Raw genomic sequence first — 25,609 nt, forward strand, 5'->3', positions numbered from 1 at the left:
CAAGATGACGAGGCACTCAACTGTCTGTAAGTACAGTATCTGTGAGTACTAACTAATGTCATTTTGACAATATTAACGTTACTCTTTTTGTTTGAGCAGCTGGTTTATAATGTGGGAAAAATATGACTTTTTAGGACATTTAACCTGTTGGCAACCTCCAGCTATTTGCCCCCATTTCCTGGTAAAACGCCTAAAATAACACACACAAAATGAATAATAGTATAATTTTTATGTTTTCAGATATTCTTACCTTCACAGACCTCCTGGATGTAGACCATATCTCCTACCTCGAGGGAAAGCTGCTTCTCTCCATGGCCCGCAAAATTCCACTTTACTAAAAGAAATTAATTGTAAGTCTGGTGGGGGATGCATTTCATAGATCTTTCATTAATGGTGGTACAATGAAAAAAAATTCCTAAGCACAGAAACACCAATTTAGCAGAGCCAAGCCCTCTCATGTTATGAATGTTAGCTAAAGCAGTAAGCTAGCTTGATAGGTAAAGTGCAGCAATTCTTCAGTAACATCAGCAACAATTGTCATTGGCGTCAAGCTGCCCCCTGCACGTTTGAGGCCAACGGCTAAAGAAACAAAAACCGCAGGGAAAATTCAGCGCTGACCGTTCACCATAAACATATTTATGGATATGGACATACTAAGTCGGTTAGCTTGCTAAATGATTTTGGCTAGGGTTGAAATGATTAGATGAATCCACTAAGCTAGAAGTATTCTAAAACTATTTTGATAATCGTTTAATATTTTATGTAATTTTTAAAGCAACATCTTCTGGTTCCAGCTTCTCTAATGTGAGGATTTGCTGCTTTTCTTTGTCTCACCTATGTGATAGATAGACCTGCATGTCAGTATTCGGTTGAAGGTAAAGTATTACTTAAAACAAGCCACAAAAAAAGTGAAATTTAATTAAGCATTCTAATTTTGTCTATTGCATTAGATCCTAGATCAATTGGAGACAATAGTTCTGTTGCCATACATGGCCATGACAAGTGTCTTGTTTTGTAAGTTTTGATGCAGCGATTCTCTTAATCCAAGACAATTTTATTCTATGGGAGACAGAGTAACCCTAAATTTACACCTTTGGATTTGGAACTGTTGGTGGTCAGACAAAACAAGCAATCTAAAGAGGTCAAGTCAGGCTGCGAAAATATGTGATCATGATGGCATCTGTCAGTTGCAGCCTTAGATGTACTGTATGCAAGTACAAGCAGCAGCAGTGGTAGCAGCAGGAATAAAATGCAATGTAATGAATAAACATTGCAGCGGAGGAATGGCAAAAGAGTAGGCAGAGCTTTGGCAGCAGCTACTATACACTGCCTCACTGCAAAGCGTGCATTGAAAATATTTAGTTGCAGAAAGTAAGCGTAGCAGTGAAACTGGTGTAGTCCGTCTGCACTAGCACACAGGCTTTTTTTTTAAATATATATATATATATATATATATATATATATATATATATATATATATATATATACATATATATATATGGTTATATATATGGTTATATAGTGGTTTCCAACCTAAACACTCAGTTATACAGCTATGAAAGTGACTGTCAGAGTCACTTCTTGTTACTGTGTGAAAATGTCCCACTTTTTTTAGACTAATGCTTCAATTAGAATATATAATGCTTTCAAAATTCAAAGTGTGTACAGTTGAAAACATTATGTGGTTTCTACTATCTGTATCAACTGTGTCTACAGTATTTAGTTTCATGGCTTCAAACTTAAACAACTTCCTTCCTTCTTCCTCCACTTCCTGTGTTATAGTCTTACACAGACCAGGAAGATATTCTCGTCTAAAACGTGTAGAAAATAAGACTTCATTAAGTAATCAAAAAAGTAATCAAAATGGCTTTTATATGATTTTAGTTTTCACTGTTAATCTTAAACTATAAGCAGTAGTACTTATGATTGTCTTCACTCACTTCCTACAATACAAACTATATGCCTAACTTATTGCAAGTAACAAATCAATGCATCGTCTGCAACAGGCCAGTGAACCTCTGCTATCACAATCTGAATTAGAAGTCAGAAATCTGTATTCTTGCTAAGTTTGTGTCTGTCTTGCATATCTAGCGGCAACACATGCTCAGCCATATTAAACCCACGTACCAGATAAACAGACTAAACTGAGAAGTTTCGCTTTCACAGTGTAGCATTTGTTCTTGGTGCCAACATCAATCATTCAACACTTGAACACAATGAATATTTTCAGGAATAATTTATCTTTTTGCTTCTGTGTTTGTGCACTGTATAATGTGCAATGCATGGAGATTGGCTACTACTACATGGAGATTATAACTGCCACTCATTTCTCCATCAGCTCAGGAAGGATGGTCATTTTGTTCATGATTTTATCCCCCACACAATCCCCTGCTGCCTCTTTTAGTTGCATTGAAGTTAAACGGTGAATACGGTTTTAGTGTTGAAGTTCTTTGGGGGAATTACATCTGGTGTGTACAACCTAAAGTTCATCGAGGCCGTTAGCACCTGCTCGCATCCTGTTAAGCAGGAAATGATGGGCATCTATTTTTCCTCATTCTTATTCATAGCGTGGCTAGTTTACCACACCTAAACAGCTACACACGCTAAAGCAGCATGTATGTGCTTGCACACATGTACAAAAACAAAGACAGACAAGTGAGCACATATTGACTTACCTACACCATACCGCTCTTTGATGGTCCTCATCCAAGGAACCATGATTGCATGTAGTCCTTCACCCACTTTCTACTCTTAGTCGTGTCTATCTGATTGTCCTCCTATTTCTCTCTCTTTTTTGACGGTGTCTGCTTAACTTCTCACTTCTGTATTTTTTTTTACTTTAAATGAAAGCAATAAGCCCATCCCCCTTTGCCTCTCTTCCTCTTCTGTTTCTCCTCTCTTCCTGCCTTCAGGCTGTTAAGGGGAAGTGGGTGAGTACAACAAGGTGGAGTCTTATAGAGTCTTATAGAGTTAGCCCACAGGCCTGCGCAGTGTGTGAAATCTCCATTTTGCTTTTTTAGACTCAGTGGATTACCTTATATGTATTATCGTTGAAAGTAAAACATCAGTAACATGCATCTTCTGTTCGAAGGGTTAAAATGGGATGATAGTTTTGCACTTCTCGTTAGAGCAAAGCAGGGCCTCAACATGTTCCTTTTTAAGATGCAAATTTGAACAAATGTGACAGAAAGCAAGTTGCATTTGTTATAAATTCTGAAATCTGAACACAATTTTTGTGAACTGTGGGTGACTTCCATCAATTGTCTGCAAGCTCACACTGTCATCTCTCATACAGTGTACTCACCTCTTCTCTTTGTCCATCCTTCAAGCTTGTGAATTCAAAAGTCTTGTGTTAGAAGCATCACATCATCCATAGATAACCTCAGCTCAGCCCTGTTTTGTCCTCACCTCCTCTCTCCTCCCTCCACAACAAGAAAGATAAGACTAGAATAGATACAACATTACCATTATCAGACTGGAAAACACTATACATCTAATCATTTTCTGTGTCCACAGGGGAAACAGGCAGACTTTTCAAAAATGATAAATGCAAAATGCTTGTATCACATGTTAAAAGAAGCTGATATTAAATAAAACTAGTATCACTAGAGTACCACCCAGAAATACACATATTCTAGTGTCTCTAATTCAGGCTTCAGCATATTAGATTTGCATGTCTCTATGAGCTTGGTCTAATCCTGAGTTTCTAATACATTGTATTGTCATCTCTGTCTTTGAAACATTGGACATTTCTGGAGACTGTGATGACGAGAATGCTGTTATTGCAAAAGCTGTCTAGTCACACTACAGGTATGCAGTATTTATATTGCAAGAATATTAAATTGACTAAGTGCTCTCCCCGTGGATGGCTGCAGCTGTGCAATTGTGTGAGGTGAAATTTTGTCTAATCAGTAAACAGAAACACAGCCTGGGTTTGTGGTTGTGGAGAGCACTCCAGCTATTAATAAATTGTGATAATATGCAAAATTAGAAAAGCTGTTAATTAATCTCTCCATTTGCTTTCTTCTTTATAAAGCTGGATTTCATATCTGAGATCTCAAAGAAGACTCTCCTTCACCACGTGTTCTCCTGTACCTCTGGCATATGATGTTGCCAGGGTAACATTCAACTTTCCATTTTGAGAACATCCTCAGCAACAATAACAACAGGCAACCACCATCCACAATAGAGAGGACCTTTCTGATTATTACAAGCAATCTCTCTTTAATTATAGACTACACTCTATGAAGTTCAAGTGGAAAAACAGGAACATAATTTTCTTTCACTACAGATTTTATGATCTGCATTACAGTCCCAACAGAACCAAATTGATGAAGAATTAATTATTTAAGAATTAAATGTTCTCTGTGGCTCAAAGTTGCCCTAAGATGAAATCTGGAGGACTTCAATCAGTCCATCAGGACAGCTTGTAAGCCAGTTTACCCAAGAAAAGTAAATATACTGTAAATGACTGTTCCTTAGCATTTCAAATGCCAGTATTATTTCTTGGACAGCCAAAGTGCTTTGCAGTATGGCTATCAACCAATGAGGCTGTCAAAGCCTGAAAGACACACAACAATGCTGATTTACAGGAATATCAGCCTTGACTGTTAGTGTGGGTGGCTTTCACACATTTCACACATTAATATTTAAGAAAAGTAAGAAAAATGTACAATATTATTTTTGGAAATTTTCCATTATGGGTACTATGTGTCATTACAACCATCATAGAGAGGACAGCTTTCTTATGAAGTTGTTTTGCCATTTTAGCATTGATGTTGACTGTGTGTACAATAATTGGGTCTATTTACTTTTGCCTCCCCTATAGTGACACTTGACAATAAGTCTCATCTCTCATTTACCACCATTTGAAAATTCAAATTTAGGGATAATGTAAAATAGATATATGTTGGTCAAAAATGAATTTGAATGTTGTGAATATATTATGATTGCTACAGCTATCTGATCAGGGAGTCCTAATAGAGTAGCATGCAACTATAGCTTATACAACATCAGTCAGTGATTTCTTGTCTGAATTTGCCTTGCCTGTTTGCCTGCAGTTAACGCCAACCAATTATGTAATTACTTTGCAAATCCAAGAGAGGGTGGTAGAGTTTGAAATCATTTTTAATTCTGTTATATTCCCCTTGCATTACTTCATCTTATCTTATCAAGATATGGCATATTTTAAACCCACTGTTGGCCTAGACTGGGAGCTGTGGTTTAACTTCCCATAATGAAAAATTATATTGCAATGCTAATGGAATTTGAGGTACCACTACCAACACCTTGCATAGGAGCCCTGGGGCCCAAAGGTGTCAAAGCCATGTAACACCCAACTAAAGACTTCATTAGAAAAGACATCATGTATGTAGCATATGACCAGAGATGGTAGTGCCAATCAGGTGTCCTCCACCAACAGAGGGTGCTTCTTATCACGAGGGTAGACAGAACTCGTCAATGTGCATGTGAGGAGGTGACACTTAGATATGGAGTGACAAAAAAAGACATGCAGATAGACAGATATGTTATCACATAGCACTGTGTAGTGGAACAAACCTGGAACCTTGTTGCTGTGACTCACAAGGAGAAACAAGGGTGGAGTTTAAAAGGTGTGTGGAAAGAAAGAAAGAAAGAAAGAAAGAAAGGAAAAAGTGACAGTCGTATGTTACAGACATAGCCAGAGATGAAATGATGTAGAGATGAAGGAATACAAAGAGACAGGCACAGGGACATTATCTAACATAAAGAAATAGCACATAAAGAGACAAAAAAAAAATCTAATTCACCATGAGCGAAGATATGAACAAGGCCACGGAAGCTGGGACAGAGCAGAGACAGACAGAGATGAGACAGATAAGGAAAAGGGAGGCAAAAACAGTTATGAAAAGAGGTGTGATAATGACTCATGAACATTAGCCTGAAGCCAAGAAGATGAATTGCCATTGGAAAGGGAAGCCACGCCAGGGACCAAAGCACATAAAAACAGATACAAACGCTGAGTAAAAGGCTGCACCAGAAATAGAGAGATTGATTTAGAAATCTTTGTGACCTTTCGGGTCATTGACATCCCTCCAGTCCAGCTGGTGCCAGTTCTCAGCAACTTACCCAAATGCCATCCATCCGTGAAGCTCTCTTACTGTAACTGTAGAAAGTTAGAGAGCAGTGGCATTTTATTTAATTTTTTCAGAGACAAAATTAAGGACAAGAAATGATGCATGCAGGAATACCATCTCTCCCCACTACAAACTGGACTTATTTGCCAGTGATTCCATTAGGGCTGAATACAACAGGTTGCTTGAATTATTCAGTTAATGCAGCGCAATCTCCAAAGGCAACAGTTTGTTGAGGAGAACTTATCTTAACAGCTGGCACAAGCACAACTTAGAAGGCGTGATAAGAGAATGGAAGAGCTATTAAAATCATTTCAAAAGCAAATCACCCTAAAGAGATAGCAAATAATAATAAGAGGAGACAGAGAGAGATAGAAAGAAAAAGAGAGAGCTGTCACTGAGTCACAGGTCCTCCCCCCCCCCCCCCCCCCCCCCCCCCCCCCCCCCCCCCCCCCCCCCCCTCGCTTTCCCACACACACACACAAACACACACACACATACACACACACACTTCATGAGCAAGACTGTGGTTCTCTCAGGCAGCAGAGCAGAGTAGCGGGGGCAGTCGTCGCAGAAAAGGAAAAGCAGCACTGAGGTGAGTTGATCAATTCCAACTTCATACTTTCGATAATATATTTTACATGTGATCAAACTTGAATGAGTGGTGTGTAAAAAAAAAAACATAATCCACCCAGTTGTGTCTGTGGTGTGACAGCACTGTTAAGCTTGGTTCAATATTTTCTGCACATTTGGACTGATCTGCTGGTGTGCATTTCAGCAGCCAAACAAGAATATTACAGAAACAAATCGTGGATGAACTAAATTAATTTAATGTGCAAATACTTGACAAAACATTTACATAATTAAACGCACAGTTACTTGTCTACCTCGGATTTTGGAACAATTATGCCTTTTCGAGTTACAAGTATTTTCATGCAAAAACAGGTTAGGGAGGGAAGGAAGGAAAGTCAAGGACGTGATAGAGCAGCAGTGCGTGTGTGGTTAGTGAAACGCGACCTCGGTCATGAACAGGCTCACAGCGTCAGAAGATCCTCCTCTGTATCGCTGTCATCTCAGCTGGTGGGAAACAGCTTCTTACTTATTTTGCAATTGTGTCATAAGTTCCATTCAAATTCATAGGTTTGTGGTTGTGGAGAGTTCAACAGAGTCAATCCTGAGTCTGGTGTGAGCATGTGAACTCTTCACAATGACAAATACACAAAGGGGTCATTTAATCAGTCCTGAAAATGAGGAAGTGAGATTATTCTGTGTGCGTGTGTGTAAACCAAATACATAATTTATCTTTTACCTGTTGGTACATTTGTGTCATACTTTGAAGTTCTACATTTAGACTTCACCTTACATACAGTGTGAACACATCACAGAAGATAGACAATCAATACATATACATTGATCGTTTCCTCTGCTTTTATGTTTATAAAGGTTGTGCTTCAGTAGGTGGTGCTCTTTATTTTATATCTTCAAAAATAGCTACTGCTAACCACCTTGTTTTTCTTCTGTTGAACTGTGCATGTGTGTGTGTTTTTCTATACAAATGTCTGTCTGTCTGTGTGTCTACTTATATAAGTATTCATTAAGGAGAAGCACTATATACAGAGGCTGTAATGTTGACATAACAGAAGTGAACTAAGGTCAAGACTGACACACTGTTGGCAATCAATTATCCCCAGGTGACCTGAACTTGCTTGTGCATGTATGTCTGTGCCACAGCAACACATGCTGTTAGTATCAATGCATATTTTATGTGTCTGATCCCCCGTGTGTATACCTGTCTACAGTCGTGATTGACGCTCAGCTTGTTTCGTTTTTAACACTAACACAAGATTCCACAGCTTCCTTCCACTTGTCAGGAGGGTTGCCCCCCCAATCACGAACAGACAAACGGGGAGACGGACTCGCGCACACACAGACACACACATGCGCACGCACCCAGGTGTTGGCACATTCACAAAAACACAGACAGCTATAGATTTCTTTGCAAAAGCAGAGGAAGTGAGTGAGCCAAGTATTTGCTGCTCAATTGGATTATATTAGGATAAATGAAGCATTCAGAAGTCTGATTTCATTATGTTGCTCTCATGAATGCTGCATGGAGGAACAGAAGTTGCTTTCAACATCTGCAGGCCTTTTCAGTATTAGTCCCCACTAAATAAATGTTAAGAGACCTAGTAACAGTCCTTGCTTTTCTTGTTTGTATTGTTAAGAAAAATAGAATAAACAAACAATCTACAGCTTTGCCAAAAAAACATCAGATGATTGCAGGATCAACACCAGCTACACTGCCACTTTCACTCTCAGGTGTGTGTAATCTTTTGACCACACTACAGTTTACCAACCATTACAGAACAATCACGTGACTGAGAAGTACACGGAGTCACTGCATGTACTTGTACCGTGCAGTACTGCTGACGCAGAGCTGTCCACACATTTCAGCAGCGTTGCAAAGACAAGGCAAGCGATTTGGTTCCATGTCAGGACACTGCCATTCCCCCGGCTAAAACTATCAGCAGATACGCTAACTGTGATTGAGTTGTGTTTTTGTTTTGTTGGATATATTTTTAGGCATATTTGCCTTTATTTTGAGAGACAGGACAGTGGATAGCAGTATGAAACAGGGAGAGTTGGCCGCAGGCAGGACTTGAACCCGGGCCGCTGCAGTAAGGACTCAGATTTGGACATGGGGCGGACGCTCAACCACGTGAGCTAACCACACTCCTGTGAATGAGTTTTAATGGGCAAAATCAATTAATGAGATATTTCCTGTATATATGACTAGTCTGGAGCAACCACAAAAACAAAAGGTAATTTCACACCCAGCTGATAATTCAGAGCTCATCTCAATATTGCAGTGATTTGAGAAGGCAGAATAAATCCATTTCCTGACTCTGTATAAACATATTCAAACCCTTTACTTTGTACACGTGATTGCTTTGGTTTCTCACAGGGTTGAAGAAGAGCTGATATTCCTTATCAATTTATTTCTAAAAAGACACATCTGGCTGGTTAAAAAGGTCTCAGAATTAACACGTTACTGTATTTGGAGAATCTCAGAAATCAGGCAGCAAGTCCCGGCTGAGAGGTGAATAACCTAATTACTCATCTCCGGGCTCAGACCATGTCTGGTAAAGAGCTACAAGTTCTTTTTCTGTCTGCCTTTCATCTCAATACCCAAATTTGGCTCTTTTCACCAGATCCCTTACTGAGTAATGGTAGGTTTAGATGGGGGAGAATGAAGCCTTCCCAGCTCATTTGCATATTTCTTATACTTGAAGATAAGAGACAAGGAAGCTGTCTAGGAGCTCCTAAAAGTTAATCACTTTGCTATGTCCACTAACTGTTGCGCTTCACCTCAATTACACACAGATAGACCTATACTGGAATGAATCCTTCAAGCACTGTCCTCAAACCACAAACTCATGCAACCCTTGTCTCTTGAAAACTGCATTCTCCTTCAGAAAACCTCCAAAAGTGGAGCAGCCTTTACATCCTGTGAAAAACACAGCACTAAGCAGTCATTACAATCCATTACAGTCCTCAAAATCCATTATGAAGACATGTTTTGGGTTGTGTGTTATGCACACCTGCATGCGAGTATGTGTGCGCGTGTGTGTAAGTGATTCTATATATGGATGCAGTAACACTTTTCCATTGGGGACAACTAATGAGAGGTTTGTGAAAGAAAACAGATGGTCAGTAATAAAAGTAGCACACTGTCTAAATGAGGGATGCTTTGTTTACTATAGGGGATACCATCCTTCTCAACATTTAGGCAAATGACTGTGACTTTCTGCTGTAACTGTAGTCTGCATAGATGAACAGCGACTTGGCACTGATAAAACAAAAAAGCACGCTACTCACTTGTGCTAAATATGTCTTGTGCATGCTTGTGGTTCTTGATACGTGAGTGGGCAGGGTTGTATATTAATATGGTTTTATTCAAACAAATATTTATGCCAAAATAAACACAGGAAATGAATTATGGTTATGCTCTTACACATGTGCACTGTAACATGGGAAAGGAAACTACTGCATTTGGCTGAGTATGCCTGTGTAAACGCACACACATACACACAACCATATACATTATGTCCCAGAGTTGAGACCAGGTTATAGTGACTGTAATGCATGTCCATTTGTGAACATTCATCAAAGGCTCATTGTGGATACAAGCCAAAACTTGTTGCAGCAGTTTGTGTGAGCTTGTGTGTGTGTATGTGTGTGTGAGAAACAAAGCAAGAAAGTGACTTGACAGAGCAAGAGACAGACTGATGATAAAAATGGTTGAAATGTGTGGTCTCAGGGAGTCAGTCGGTGGTTCTGTCAGATAGATAGGCTGAGATGTCATGTGAATTTGAGAGATGCACGTCATACGTTAGTGACTGTGTTATCAGTGTTTGCCCTGGATGAAGTTCAAAGTAACGAGTCAGTGACAGAAATCTGTCCACGGAACAAAGAAGTGAAGATTAGAAGAATTCAAAGATTAGAGACGGTGTTCTGTTTTCTGCAGACCCAGATTTAATTAAAACTATTCTTTCTGTGCTCTAATGCTCTTTCTTCTCATCTTCAAGTGAAGCCAACATCCACCTGTCGACGTGATCTCTCTCTCTCTCCCTCTCTTTCTTTAAAGGTGATAAGTGAGCAGCTCTGGACCAAGTCTGGCAAATGTCCCAATACCCATTACGGTGTTAGAAAATAGGAGAGCAAACATTACCCACCACCCACTGACGCAAACACATGTACTCCACACAAACACACACACTTATCAAGTAGTGACCCTCATTCCACCAAGCACACATTAAAAACTTAAGCCCACATGCCATTAATGAATAAGTTCACAGAGGACTAATAGCACCGTGTAACTCTGTTGACAAGGTCTATGTAAGAAAACAAAAGAGTTAACAATATCCATTAGAAAATGATTTTTGTCAAGCATACTTAATAAAAAGTACTTATTGTACAAAATACCAGCAATAATGTTTACTTGCCATTGAAAAACCTTTACAAAACTTCTATGGTTCTCATCAGTCAGACCAAACCTTCTGAAACCTGATTTAAGATTTCTATTTCAGACCTGGAGGAATCAAACAGGTTATTATTCTAAGACATTGCCATAATGCTGCATCAAAACGTTATTTAACAATATTTAAACCAAATAAAGTCTTAACAAGATCTCAGCGGCAGCACAGACACATGCTGGCTCAGTGCTGAACAAATACATTGCCCACAACAAGCAGTATGCTCATCTGTCTATGTTTTATTATAGATAGACTGGAATTCCCATTAGCGGACAGTCTAAATGTATTAGGAAAATGGCAGCCATGAAACATTAGAGGTAACATATACCTTTACATTTGACAATGACAAGCATTAAAAAAACGCCATACACCTTGTAATGATACATTATGTTGTGACTAGATTAAATATTACTATGGCATCTCATTCTGAATTCTTTGCCATCATAAATCATGTATGCAAGGCTTGAGGCTTTAAGGTTTAGAATCAAACAGACATCAACTATGTAGACTTTCTGTTTCATAACTAAGCAATCCTGCAAGCCAAATTTCATTTAGTGTGTGTGTGTGTGTGTGTGTGTGTGTGTGTGTGTGTGTGTGTGTGTGACCTGTAGAGTGTACGTAAGTGCAAAGCCTTTAATAGTGCAACCAATGCAGCCATAGTGGCCGCTGTTTATAAGTTACATAGTCTCGCTGTAAGAGATAAATCTTTCAATGTCATCACGCATTTGCTTAAAAACTTAACAGAGAATAAAATAGTGTTTAAACACAAGTCTTCAGAGTGTACTTGTTCCACAAGCAGATTTTTGAGTCATTCTGTTATTTTTTTATTTTATCAGTTACTACAAATCTAGTGCCAAATTAGTTCTTTATAAGTAAAAAGTCATGCATTATAGGTTACAGATAAAACCAGCCCAAAAGAATGTAACTGTTGTGTAAGCTTGGTTGTCCAATAGGAAATACTGTACAGATTACCAACTGTGTTTCTCATCTCTGTCCACTAGGTGTCAGCACAGCCATAGAAGATGGTGTTGGAACCAAAGTTAAGCCATGGACCACAGCCAATCAGCCACGCAGACAGAAAGCTGTTCAACCGCCATCACAGTCATTTCAACAGCAAAGCACAGTGTTGATTTGCAATTCTCAGCAGCAGCATTTGTCAAGAGACATGTTGTTCAACCAACGTATGGCAAGACTTTTTGGTGAATGTTGTGCATGGGAATGCCGGTGTGGTCAAGTCACTGGAGAGTTGAAAGCTATGGTTAGTAGGGTTCAGGCCCAGTAAGAACAGTCAGGTAAATTAGCAGCTAAGACACAGAGAGAGAGAGAGCACAGAGAGACAGAGGGAGCACATGTGACCAAAATCTTAAGTCACATTCAACCATTGAAATAAGACTGTATGCACATTAATAAATGGGAGCACCCACACACTCTGTTCAAACATATTTAATATTTAACATTATATGTGAGCCTAAGGCTTATAATGTTAATGTCTTCTTTGCAAAAAGTGTGACCTCTCATCTAGTGTGGTTTAAATCTGAAAAGAAAACGTAACGGTTCACATAAAGCTCCAGCAATAATGTCATCAGATGATGTCTCCAGTAAAGCACCATCAATAATGTTGTCAAACGTGATGCTGGGTATCCTCCTGTCCCTCCTCATCCTTCTGACTGTCGGTGGTAATGTGCTGGTGTGCCTGGCTGTCTGCGCTTCTCGACGCCTCCGCTGCCTCACAAACTGTTTCATCGTGTCACTGGCCGTGACAGACTTGCTGCTCGGTGTCATGGTGCTGCCTTTCTCCGCTCTGCTCCAGCTCAGTAACGAGTGGCCACTTGGCCCGGTATTCTGCAACTTCTACATCTCCATGGATGTCATGCTGTGCACTGCCTCCATCCTCACCCTCCTGGCCATCAGCGTGGACCGCTACATGGCAGTGACCATGCCTCTAAGATACGCCTCACTGGTGTTGCCATGGAGAGTTGCTGTGGCCATGGCCAGTGTTTGGACAGTGTCTGTGGCTGTGTCGTTCTTGCCCATCCAAATGGGGTGGAACACTGTTAATGGGACAGTGCAGAACCACGGGCCTTGGGCTCCAGAGAGGAGGTGTCGTTTTGAGCTGAACAGACCGTACGTACTGACAGACTCTCTTCTCACTTTCTACCTGCCTCTGGTGGCTATGTGCTGGACCTACCTCCGAATACTTCGCATTGCACGGGCACAGGCCAAACGCATTATCGGTGCCCGACCCACTTGCATCACTACCTACAACTGCAGGAACAATCCTTCCACCAGCACCACTGTGGTTTCCAGCGTTACAGCAGTGGCGTTGAGGGAGCACAAAGCCACAGTGACACTGGCAGCAGTGATAGGGGCTTTTGTGGTGTGCTGGTTGCCATATTTCATCCTGTTCACAGTGTTGGGCCTAAAGGAGCATCCAGACCCTAGCAAGGTGCCAGAATTTCCCGTTGTGTTGTGGCTGGGTTACACCAACTCAGCCCTCAACCCTATCCTCTATGGAGCCCTCAATAGGGACTTCAGGTCAGCCTACGCCCATCTACTGAGATGTCGATTGCCAAGTTATAGTGGGTGGATGAGCCGACAGCCTTCTCCCACTGTAACAGCAGGTAAAGCTGTAGAAAGAGCTTAAAATCTGCAAAAACGTAACGTAATGGTTCACATAAAGTTTCAAGGTTTTAAGTTTCAGAATCAGTTTAATTTAAGAGTGGATTCAGTTTCCGTTATATTCCTTTCCATCTTCCCCCTCTCAGCCAGAGACCAGCTTACAGAGGTGACACTGCTGTGTGCCCACACCCCTGCCACCTGCAGGGCAGGTCTAACAGATCAAAATTTCATGCTTCAAGAAAGGAGCAGCGGGACAGCCACAGCAAATATCCAATTTGCAAATGGCACTGCTGCCCCAGACATCAATGGCAATGAAAGGTAAATTATTAATCCAGAAAGATTTATCTTGTGCTTCATGTGCACAAATACAAAATGACATGACCTGACATGATGTGGAGAAGTTCATGTCAGCAATGGAGTTCTTGCATGCAGAGCCATGACTCATGACTCAAGTATAGTTCAACTACCTTATGAAGAGTGATGTTTCACATCCAAATTGGGGTGAAAATGCTACAACATTCACATTTACTCATAATGAGAAAAATACAGGGCCATCACCAAGAAAGGACTATGATCAGTGCGTTAAGATGGTTCCATGTTATATCCCGCTCTCAGTATGTACTTTCACTGGATTGTATATTCTGTCTTACTTTAAAAACACAAAATCTGATCAGTTACAAAAACACACAAATGTGTCGTACTTCTCTCATCTTTTATTCCTTTCTGTGAGCCCAGGTCGTGCTGAGCCTGTGCTGATGCGGTGGATGGATGCTGTGTTCACTATACTGTGGTTGCAACCAAGAACCAGAATCCATCAGCCTAAGAAGAGCAGCAGACAAAAAGGCCTGCAGAGATGTACAGCCCCTTTAATTGGAGGCCTTCAGTGCCACAGTAGAAGTACCTATAATACACCATGTAAGTAGACATACATGACTTCCCTGTAGCCCCAGCAGACCATGTCAGGCCCAGAACAAATGAACTGTGACACACATATCCTAGCGGTGTCATTCGCAGTGAATCAGGCCATATGGCAAAATACTTATTAGGCCAAGAAATTTGCTTTCAGCACAGAGGAGACGCATTACCCAGTTTCACATCCTGCTCTCACTTCTTTGTTTGCACTTTGTGAACAGTATCAACTAATTGGTTTGCTCTTTCTACGTGCATGTTTGTAAAGTGTGTATTAGTCAAAAGGTACAATGTATAATTCCTTCCCACATGCTCCAAACAAATAGCCTTTCAACTCCACCTCCCCTTCAGCCTGGCTACTCTCTGCAATTCTGCTCCTTTTCTCTTTTCTAATCACTTGTAATGTTAGAGCTTATCTTTATAAGAACCTTATAAATTAAGCTTTTTATGTCTTCCTGGATTAGTGGGCGTCTCTTCTTCTGCAACAATGTGGTAGGGGCTTCTCTCCTGCTTCTGTGTGTCTGCTGCTCTCTGTTTAGACACAACTGACAAATATGTGGAATAAGTACAGAATTTAAAAAACACACAAACAAAGAACAGGGATACTATTTTGAATAGTTATAGTGGATGGGCGGATTTTGATATTTCAATCATATCAAGAGAACTGACATGCATGTAATGCATTTATCAGAATCAAGGTAGATTTATCTATCATTTTACAACACAGGGTTGGTATAACAAGATTAGGTATCGAGTATTCTACAGAATATTTCATCAATTCATCGTTTCACCCCCTGCCCGGTACCGGGATCATCTGTGTAAGTTAACTCATGACTGTGACCTTACAATCCAAACTGACGGCCCGATCAGGCAGAGAACAACATGTGTATATATTTACAGCTTAGGATTGCGGCTTACATTTGCTAGCCTTCAACTCAACAATCAATCATGATTTCAGTTAATTGCTACAGTTGCTGTTACTGTCCGCTCCATGAAGTTGATGCTAGACTGGGTGCTGTCTGATCAGATGCCGTTGTGCTGTTACGGTAGGCTACATAAGGTTCGTTTTAGGGTGGACAGACTGTAAAATTACTGAATTGTTGTTTTCTTATAGCTTGAATTAATCCCATACACTTTATTTTCTGAGATTTTAATCACCCGCTGAAGAGCTCTCCGGTCCTGGGCCGTACACATCCTATGCTAGTTTATGATTGTTCCAGTCAGAATCCTTTGCTCCTCTGTAAAAGTTGATAAGTTGCCACAGGAATTCTTAAGTTTCCTTAAGAAATACAACCGTTTCTGAGCTTTCTTTACCAGTTTGGAGATGTGAGATGACCATGTCAGGTCCTCTGTGATGATTTCCAGGAATCTAAAACTGTTCACCTGCTTCACCGATGTAGACAGGAGTGTGTGTCCTTGTCTCTTTTTTTCTAAAATCAACGATCAGCTCCTTGGTTTTGCTGACGTTGAACAGTAGGTTGTTCTCTGTGTTCTCTCTACAAGATTATTGATTTCCTCCCAATTTGAAGTATCGTTGTTGTTGTTTGAAACCCAAACGATGATGGTGGTGTCGTCCATGTCGGGGGTTAGGGTTAGGTCATGGGTGAACCACATGAACAGGAGGGAGCTGAGCACACAGCCCTGGGGGGCTCCGGTGTTAAGCACTAGAGTGGAGGAGGTGTGACTGCCAATCCCAACTATATAGGTTCTGTTTGTGAGGAAGTACAATATCAAGTGTGATAATTTGCTGATCAATTTCATAGAGAAGATTGTGTTGAATGCTGAGCTGGAATCCACAAACAGCATTCTGATGTGTTTTTCTCAAAGTGTGTGAAAACTGAGGAAGACTGTGAAGATGGCATCCTCTGTGGATCTGTTTGTTCTGAAAGCAAACGGTTGAGGGTCCAGGCTGACTGGGACGTTTTTCTGTGCTAGAGAACAACTTTCTCAAAGCACTTCACCATGGGTGTGGGCACCACAGACTAGACACTGCAGACATTTTAGGTACAGGGACAATAGCGGAGGTCTTGAAGCAGGTGGACACACTCTTTTGCGACAGTGATATTTAAAAAATGTCAGTAATAACCTCAACTAACTGATTGGCATGTTTTTAATCCACTGCCAGGGATGTTATCAGGCCCAGCAGATTTACTCATATTCACTCCCAGCAGGACTCTTCTCACATCTGCTGTGGACACTGACAGTGGCCGGTCCTCTGGAGGTGGAGTAGACTTTACAGCTGACTCCTTGTTGAGAAGATCAAAGTGAGCATAAAAAGGTGTTTAGCTCATCTGATGGGGCATTCCTCCTTGCCTAGCCTGTGATGTTTTTGATCGCCTGCCATATATCTTTGGGGTTGTTGGTCTTGAGGTCTCTCTCCAGTCTCTGCTGTTGTCTATGCTGTGTCTTTGACAACTTTCAGTCTCTCTCTAGTGGTGCTGTATGTTTCCTTGTCACCTGGCTCTGTAAAGAGCCTTAATCTCTCCATTCATCCAGACCTTCTTGTTGAAGAAAGATTTTTATTGTCTCAGTGATCACCACATCAGTAACACATGTATGATGTCACTGATTATGTGTAGAATGATGATGCGGTTCTCCCTTGGTGGCAGCCTCTCTGAACATGTGACAGTCTATACACTCATAACAGTCCTGTAGAGCTACTGTAGCCTCATTGTCCACACTTCAACTGTTTTTAATGACCCTACCAGTTTGTGCAGCAGTATTGGTTGACAAGCCCTCAAGGCATCTCTACTTCATTGTCCTCTCATGGCTGAGGGCAGACTGGACGCAACAGTGACTCACTATTGCATCTCAAGGCACAAGTGGTATTAGAATACAGCACTGGCTAGAGCTAACTCATTACAATGCCAACTTTAGTAAATATCTCTGCAACACAATACACAGACATCTTTGACATGACATTAGAGGTCTTACTGTGCATTCAGACCAATCGTGAATTGAATCTTCGCGTTGCGTGACTTGCGAGAGTTTGATTGTTGAGTTTCTGAACGTAAACACAACCCAGTTTGCTAAAGCGGTATGAACCCAAATTAAACATTTGGCTATGATTTAATTACAATAAACAGATCAACAGGATCGTCGGCCAGCAGAGACTCTGTCCCGCTGCTCTGCCTGGTCCTCTTCACACAACATTCTGAAGCAGTCTGTGACATCCAGACAATCTCAGTGTTGACAGGCTATCGTGACAGTGTCACACGACTTCGAGTTGAACAATTTCAACTCACCAGATTGAGCGAAGGACCTGCGTGCTGCCCGGCAGGAATTTGTGTCTCTCAGCGTTGTTGCATTGACTTTGTATGTAATCGCGCCACGCCCAATTCTCACCTCACGGTTGCCCTGAAATTGACATTAATTGTCACATTCTGTTCTTACACATTGTACTTTTAAAGCAATGAAACAACGTAAAGTATTTTTTTTTTCTTCATGATTACCAATAAATTGTACAGGCTGTACAGCATGGTGGTACAAGGGGGCGGTTGTGGCTCAGGAGATCCACCAGTATATGAATGTTAGTTTCTGTTTGAGCACTTGGGCTCAGTGTATAAATGTGAGTGAATGGTGAATGCAGATGTAGTGTAAAAGCGCTTTGAGTGGCTATACAAATGGACAGAGACGGGACCAAACAGGAGACAAGACTACACTAAAACATGGAGATATAAGACTAAGGACTAAGACAGACCATAATGATAAAACACAGAAGTACACAGATCAGAAAAACACTAAACATGAACTATAGCACAGGACTAAGAACTAAGATGAGAGACAAGACAGTTACTCGAATGAACAAAATAATAAACTAGACTACAAAACTCCAAACCATGACAATATCAAATAAACACAATAAAAACAACAGCACAAAACCAAATCCTAACAGTTTTGTGTTTTTTTCAGCTAAAACATCTATGAACTGTACATTATTGGAATGAAAACAAAATATTGTAAAACAATATTATATATTTACACAACTTTTAACCTCTCAAGCATCTGTCCTACCTCCTGCAGCTTTGTTTTGTATGTGATTGTTGATACAGCAAACACATTAATCTCTATACTGAGAGTAGGAGCTAATCTACTCTCACCACAGTGGTGAGTGATCCTTTCCTCCCCGCATATTGTACACCCAAAGTGATTGAATAGAGTGCCAAACGTTTGATCCTCTTCATTTGTGTGTCTCTTCTGCCTCATAGCAACCACTCAAACCATACTTTAACAAAGTAAAATGGGAGAAAATGGGATCTCAGTAACTCCACAACTCATCAGCAAGAACCAACTGTACGCACACAGCCGGCCTCTATCCGTCCAGGACCGAATATATGACGAGGCTTCTACATAGATGGAGCTAAAAGTCTAGTTGTCTTACAAAATCCTTCCACTGAATCCAACCATCACACAGGACCCTGATATGCTCTTGAACTAACTGTGAATAGTATAGAAGCTCTGGAAGAGTAAATGAGACCAGCAGATTAACTCTGTTCGTTATCAATTTTGCGTACTACATTTTTTATGCTGACTCAAGAGTGCACTCCAGTGGAAACACAAAGTATCACAACTTCAACTGAACAAAATAAATTGAAATGGATGTTTCACAAAATCAGGGAACTAAAGGGGGAATGTGATAAATGGACTTTTATTACACTTCTCACTTCATGTAGAATGCATTGAAATGTGTAGCATGCAAACTAATGTTATGTGTCTATTTGTAAGAATGCAGCTGCCTCCAAACTGTGTCTTTAATGTATCTCATTCAGTGGCATAAAGCTGAAAATTGTATGCATGTATCATACTGTATGTATTGTATCATACTGTAAAAGTTACTGAGGAGTGAAAAGAATTACATGTGCTGTTCCTCCACAATAGAAAATTACAACCATACTGTATCAATAAAGAGCAGCTTAAATAAAGAATATAATATACTGTATACTTTGTAATACAGATGGGCTGTAGTTAAGTCCAGATAGGGATTATGTGGGATGATACAGAAAACACTGTGTGAGTGGTAAGGAATACAAGTACAATGGAAACGATTCATCAAAGCTGTCAGCACACATTGCCTCAAACTATTGCCACATTAACACTTAACCTTCTCCATACTTCAAGCTATTTCCTTTGAGGACTGACAGAACTGTGCATAATATCAATCTGCATGTCAGGTACCAGCTGGAAACAAGTGGTGGAGGGGATTGTACAACTCATTCAACTACACAGAAAAAAGTATTTGGTATTTATAACAGTAGGGTAGTATTTCTTCTTTCTTTCTTTTTTTTTTTGTTGTTATCTATCCAGGGTAGATTAGCTGAGAATGAATGTTCCATTATCTCATCTCTTTCACCAGTGAAAGGACAGGTTCTGATTTTTCATATCTGTCTTAGTCAATACTTACAAGCCATATGTACTCTAACCGTCCCTCCTGTCTGCTAGGAAGAGATCCCTTTTTAGCATGATTACACTGTAAAATATGAGGGACAAAATATACAATCCTCGTTCAGTCAGAGACATTTAGGTCAAGCAAATGATCTTAGCTCCTCCAAATTCATACAGTAACAGTGGAGTATCAAACATAGATGTAAACATACATTAAAACCCTAATTCATATAGGGAGGTTGTTGCATGTTGGAGGGAGTCGTGGCAGCAAGTAGTAGTACTGGTAACAGGAATCATCAGGGAAACTTGTAATTCATAAAGACCACTAAAGTAAACTTAAGTACACTCAGAGGTCACCCTTGTTCAACTTTGACTCAGTGGATTTTGCCAGTTGGCTAATAGAAACTCCAATCTTGGAACCCATCACCTATCGTCTGACGACGATTTTACCTCTTGGGCAACATCCATGTTTCAGGGCCAAGACTACTTCTTCTGAGCGTTGTTTACAATCCGATTAGCAATCACATAACCCATTAGCTATTGTCTGACGATGATTTGAGTGCCGATACATTTAATAAAAAAGCTAATAAAATTATAATCTCTAGATTTCCGAGATTGATTAAAAGCTAAATGTTGTTAGACGACAGCCAATGAGTTATGAAACTGCATTTCGGCCAATGTGTTCCACCTCTTTTGTTCTCCACACAGACTGTTTAGTCACATGCAACCAAAGCCTGCTTAAGCGTGATTGGTCAATACTACTCGGACTACAAACAGAAACCATAATGCTTTGATACCAAAATCTTGTTCCTTGCCTACAGATTGTGCATTTATATGCAGATATCTGTTTATAGAGATTAATGGAATCCCTGACTGTCTGAACATGTAAAATGTATTATTCCATTGTACCTACAGACATACATACATTATTATATCACAAAACCATATATTACAAACAACTAATTGCAGCTTTGCTCTCACAGTTTATGCTTGCGATTGCTCTGAGCAATATTTATTTATTACTGGCATCAGAAACTTGACATCATGTCCTTCTTCGAGATGCGTGCTGGGCAATTTTGTTGAACAGAAGGGTAATGTGAGCATCTCTTTAGCCTGGCAGTTTGTAGATGTATTGCCAATGTTGGGAAAATACAGACATGCAACTACCAGGCTGTATCCCTCCAGCGTGGCTCGGTACAGAAACACTGTTCATGCAAACACAAAAAAGAATTTAACACTACAGAGGCAGCAACTTTCAAACATACCCACTTGACATTATGTCCGCTATCACTCACAGTGTAGTAGTGCTAGAAGAGCTCACTTCTTGAGGAGGAATGATTACAGTGAACAACTCTTTCCATGTACTGTATGTACAGCATGTGAGTGTTTATTAACATAATAACAAATGTACCTATATAAGTGCCTTTGAACAGGCTAAAAACATGACTCACAGTGTGAAGAAAATGATAAATAGACGAGGTAAATATTTCATTTTGTGTTTTTGTGGCTGGAAACCAGAGTGGTTAAGGGTTTATCTGTACTCTGTCCTCTCTAACTAAAAGACATTTATTATGCTTTCATCTCTTTGAGTCCCTCTTTTCCTACATAAGCACTGTGTCCCTTGGTAATTCTGGTCACTCAACCCTTCTCCATCTCTCTCCCCCTCTCTTTTCTTCAGAGTGACCATCGACTGCTCAAACTACATGAAAACCATTCATCATTGCTTCTTAAACATCATATTAATGTGGGGAAAAACAGAACCTTATAGACTCTTTCTCTCGCTCGAAAACGCACACACAACAGTACACACACACGGCTCGCTCTGTATAAGCTATCAATCATAGATATTGTCATTATTCAACTGTGTCATCGACAAGACCCTCTCCTCCTCCCTCTCTCTCCAGTCTCTGTCTCTCTTTCTCCCTTTTCCATTCTCCCTATTCTCTCTCTCACACACACACACACACACACACACACAGAAGAGAGAGAATCATGAATCATAAATCTTATGAATGCCATCTAAAGACTGCTCAGCGCTATGAGAAAGAGAGATGACTGATAGATGTGAGTGACTGTGGCGAAAGCAAAGAAGATGGACAGAAGGTTGTAAACAGCAACACCGAAGTCAGAAACTGCAGATCAAGGGTCAAACGTATCAGAGGAGGCACAATATGGCAAAGACGGAAAGAGTAAACGGGAGAGGAGGAGAGGGAGTAAATGGAAGGAAGAGAAGAGGGGGAGGAGGAGGGGGAGGGTGTGAGGGGGGTGCTGCCACAGTGAGGCTAAAGCCATAACTCATCTTTTATTAAAAATAATGAAAAAAACTTAATGAGTTAATAATATCACAGAGAAAGAGATAGGGAGTGAGACCGAGATGGAGGAAGGGACAGGAGGACGAGGGAAAGGAAGGAGGAGAAGAAAGGAAATGAGGAGATAGAAAAACAAAAAACAGAACAGGGTCAATGTTTGTCTCTTTTCACCTTTTGGTCATTTTTCCTGTTTTCAAAGTTCACACAAGATCCATAACAGCGGCAGGGACAAACATAGCGATCCCCCTCTTTCTGCCGACCTAAATCCCAAAGCCTGCTTGGTAATTAAAGGCACTTAACAACCAATTAACAGAGATGAGCTAAATTAGGAGGATATTGTCTCCTTTGACTAGGCTACTGCATTATCAGTGTATTGAAACAGCGATGAACAAACCTCAGTGGCCCGTGTTTGCATGTAGGCAAATGACGGATTAATTACTATTAAAACATCAGCATCTTAATGAGCTTGGAAACAATTAGAGAGATCGTTAGCATGTGGAGAACGGCTGAGAACAGAGGAAGGGGGGACTGCAAAACAAGAGAGAAATCTTCATTGGGAAGCAATACTGATTAAATGGACGTATGGTCGCACTCATCGCCCAATATCCACGGACCTATTAAATACATGACATCACCATTTGTCTTTTCTACCGTCAAGCTACTTTTCTCCTGCCATCATCTTTCCCCTTCTTCTCCAGCTTCCCCAACTCTCTGCATTTGTTTCGCCTCTCATAAAAAGCCTTTTTCTTGCTCTTCCCTTCGTTTCTCTACTTTCTGCTTTTTCGCTCCCATTTCTTCCATCCTTCCTTCATGCTTGGGGGGCACAGTCCTGTGAAGGAATTTAATATGCAACTTTTATATGAGAAACCAATCGCATACGTCTGGGTCTATTGGGCTCGCAATCTATCGGCCCGGACGGCTAATGCAATAGAGAGAGCCGGGGCTATTTATCACACAGAGAGCTATCTTTTCCGCTCTCTCTCCCACTCTGCCCTCGCTCTCTCTGTCTTTATTCAAGCCTAGATTCCTGGCTGCCACTAAATCAGGCCAACTATGAGCTATGGCTGCCCAGAGGGCATCTCCTCTTTTATAGGGGGATTTGGATTTTGTATCTACTGGTTCCTCAGTGGTCGTTGAGACTGTGCTAACGGAAGCTATAAACATTCAACAAACAAAGGCAACAACTTAAATGTCCCTCCGTCCCCACTGTAATGATCATGAACGTGTAGAGATATATGGTGGTAGGGGGATCCATAAACCTGATGAATAAGATACCATGGCATTTACAATGATGGTGCAAAGATTTGTTTGTGTGCATGTCTTCAGACGGAGAGGCAGAAACTTATACAAAGACTACACATGCACAGACATGTTTACACATATTATACTGTTATAGTATAGTATTTGTACACATGTCTGTGTAATATGCACAACAATATTACTAATACTAGTGACACACAGCAGCAGCAAAACTTCAAAAGTTTCCTGCTGAAAAACAAAAGCGACAGTGTACAGAGGACGCTGCCCACCTGCAGCAATTAAAATGCCTCAGAAAACCAAATTCATTTCAACAAATTAGCCACATTACTGGCCACTGTGTAATCGCTGATGGCAATTAATAAGAAATTAGTCACAATCAGCCGTATATTAACATCTCACCCAGGGGCCGCGGCTGGAAATTAATAACCGGAGATTCATCTCTCTAACTGTCTTTCTGGCTCTCTCTCTCTCACTCGCACACACACACACACACACACACACACACACACACACACACACCTTTGCCCACCTATATTGTTCATGAATCTCCTCTAAGACACAGATTTTTTCTATGTGGATTGTCTCATATGATCCGCAATCTGCTCGTGTCAGCTAGCCAGCTTCCTCTTTACCAGGGTGTGAAAACCCCCTGAAAGACATGAGTGTGTGTGTGTGTGTGTTTTCTCACCAAAGCATGGACAGTCAACACATCTGCTATGAACAGTTTGTGGACATGTGGACACACACACACACATAAATATAAGAGAGAGAGAGTTAGATACTGTATATCTGTGTGGTATGTAGGCCTTATGTATGTGTGTGTATGTGTGCAAAAGGTGCTACTCAAATGGGGAGGGGGCATCGGTGGAGACTGGGCCCGCCTCTAGGGGTCCTCACACCAATCAGCAAAGCGCACCAAGAATCAATTAACACCAGTGGGAGGGGGCAGAGGGTACGGCACCACACACACTTAGACACACACGCTGTCCTCAAGCACACTGCCCACACACATGGTACTGTCTGAGGAGATATCCATCAGATCACACATTGTGCAATATGCCAATGTGTGTGTGCGTGTATGTGTGTGCCTTTGAGCGTGTGTGTCCCCGTCCCGGTGTGCCCCGGTCTCTCATGGTGTGAGGTTGGGGAACAGATTGGGGGTCAGCAGGGGGGTCAGGCCAGGGTCACCCCCATCTGAGCTGTGTGTGTGTCAGTCTCTACATGTATGTGTGTGTGAGTGTGTAGTATAGCCTGACCACCACTTCCAGGGCTCACTGGCAGGCAGAAGTGAATAAGATGGATGGTGTTGATTCATACTACGAATTCATTGCTCCCCTTGAATCCATAGAGAATAAATACATCCACAGATATTATGAAGCAAGGGACCAAAATGAGCATCTCACATTTTATATTCCTCCTTCACTTTTTCTCTCTGTGTCTTCTCTCCATTTCTCTCTCTCTTTGTCTCTCTCTGGTGTGGGGACAGCTGCTGGTTACATGAAAACCATTCATCACTGCATCTTTACCAAAAAGTTATTGACAGAGGAGAGGAAGCGGAGCTTTATTGGCTACATTATACACATTTGGACCAAGAGAAAAAGTCACGCATCAGTGGAAACATGAAAACTCGAATTAAGTAGTAACAATAGGCAACCGTATTTTTGGGACAGTGCTGATGCTTAGCTTGTAAGGGGAGCCGTGAAGAGAGAGCAAGAAAGCGAGAGAAGACATTTCCGCTACAACAAACAAAACAGAACGGCCAAATAAAGTGATCAAAGAGTGTCTACCATTTGCCCGTGAACGTTCCACTGCGAAACACCACCTCTTTCCTCTCGCTCTCTCTACACATTGCTGTCTCCATCTGTCAGCCCATTGCACCCGTCCGTCCACTAACCCCCCCCCTTCGTTTCCTCTGCTCCTCTCTGGCCTTCCTACCCTCAGGGAGGTAAGGTGATCTCCCTGCGCTGGTGTAAGTGACTGG

The 25,609-nt window shown here is 41.0% G+C and overlaps 2 protein-coding genes across 9 annotated transcripts in view; one reads left to right on the plus strand and one right to left on the minus strand.

The window, feature by feature from the left end:
- Nucleotides 1-2,792, minus strand: part of LOC123957337 (dedicator of cytokinesis protein 2-like) — a 108,762-nt gene extending 105,970 nt beyond the window's left edge. The window contains exons 1-2 of one of the 2 annotated variants that reach the window (XM_046030033.1): nucleotides 2,676-2,792; nucleotides 251-334 (exon numbers count right to left, since the gene is read on the minus strand). In XM_046030033.1, coding sequence (XP_045885989.1) covers nucleotides 251-334; nucleotides 2,676-2,718 — 127 coding nt within the window. In that variant the 5' untranslated portion in view covers nucleotides 2,719-2,792. Of the gene's footprint in view, nucleotides 1-250; nucleotides 335-834; nucleotides 852-2,675 lie in introns of those variants that run through there. The other variant, XM_046030034.1, reaches the window with a different exon arrangement.
- Nucleotides 258-19,616, plus strand: hrh2a (histamine receptor H2a). 7 transcript variants are annotated; one of them, XM_046030037.1, is made up of 9 exons: nucleotides 850-875; nucleotides 3,759-3,810; nucleotides 4,037-4,118; nucleotides 6,653-6,708; nucleotides 8,721-8,832; nucleotides 12,151-13,770; nucleotides 13,915-14,086; nucleotides 14,504-14,683; nucleotides 18,886-19,616. In XM_046030037.1, the coding sequence occupies exons 6-8, from the start codon at nucleotides 12,726-12,728 to the stop codon at nucleotides 14,511-14,513; spliced, it is 1,227 nt and encodes a 408-aa protein (XP_045885993.1). In that variant the 5' UTR covers nucleotides 850-875; nucleotides 3,759-3,810; nucleotides 4,037-4,118; nucleotides 6,653-6,708; nucleotides 8,721-8,832; nucleotides 12,151-12,725; the 3' UTR covers nucleotides 14,514-14,683; nucleotides 18,886-19,616. The 7 variants fall into 7 exon arrangements, with proteins under 7 accessions (XP_045885997.1, XP_045885996.1, XP_045885998.1 ...); XM_046030035.1 differs by lacking the exon at nucleotides 850-875 and having other exon boundaries at nucleotides 3,304-3,810; XM_046030038.1 differs by lacking the exons at nucleotides 3,759-3,810; nucleotides 4,037-4,118; nucleotides 6,653-6,708 and adding an exon at nucleotides 303-350 and having other exon boundaries at nucleotides 846-875.
- The last annotated feature ends 5,993 nt before the right edge of the window (nucleotides 19,617-25,609 follow it).

This window comes from Micropterus dolomieu, linkage group LG19 (assembly GCF_021292245.1).
Source record: "Micropterus dolomieu isolate WLL.071019.BEF.003 ecotype Adirondacks linkage group LG19, ASM2129224v1, whole genome shotgun sequence".
NCBI classification, from domain to species: domain Eukaryota; kingdom Metazoa; phylum Chordata; class Actinopteri; order Centrarchiformes; family Centrarchidae; genus Micropterus; species Micropterus dolomieu.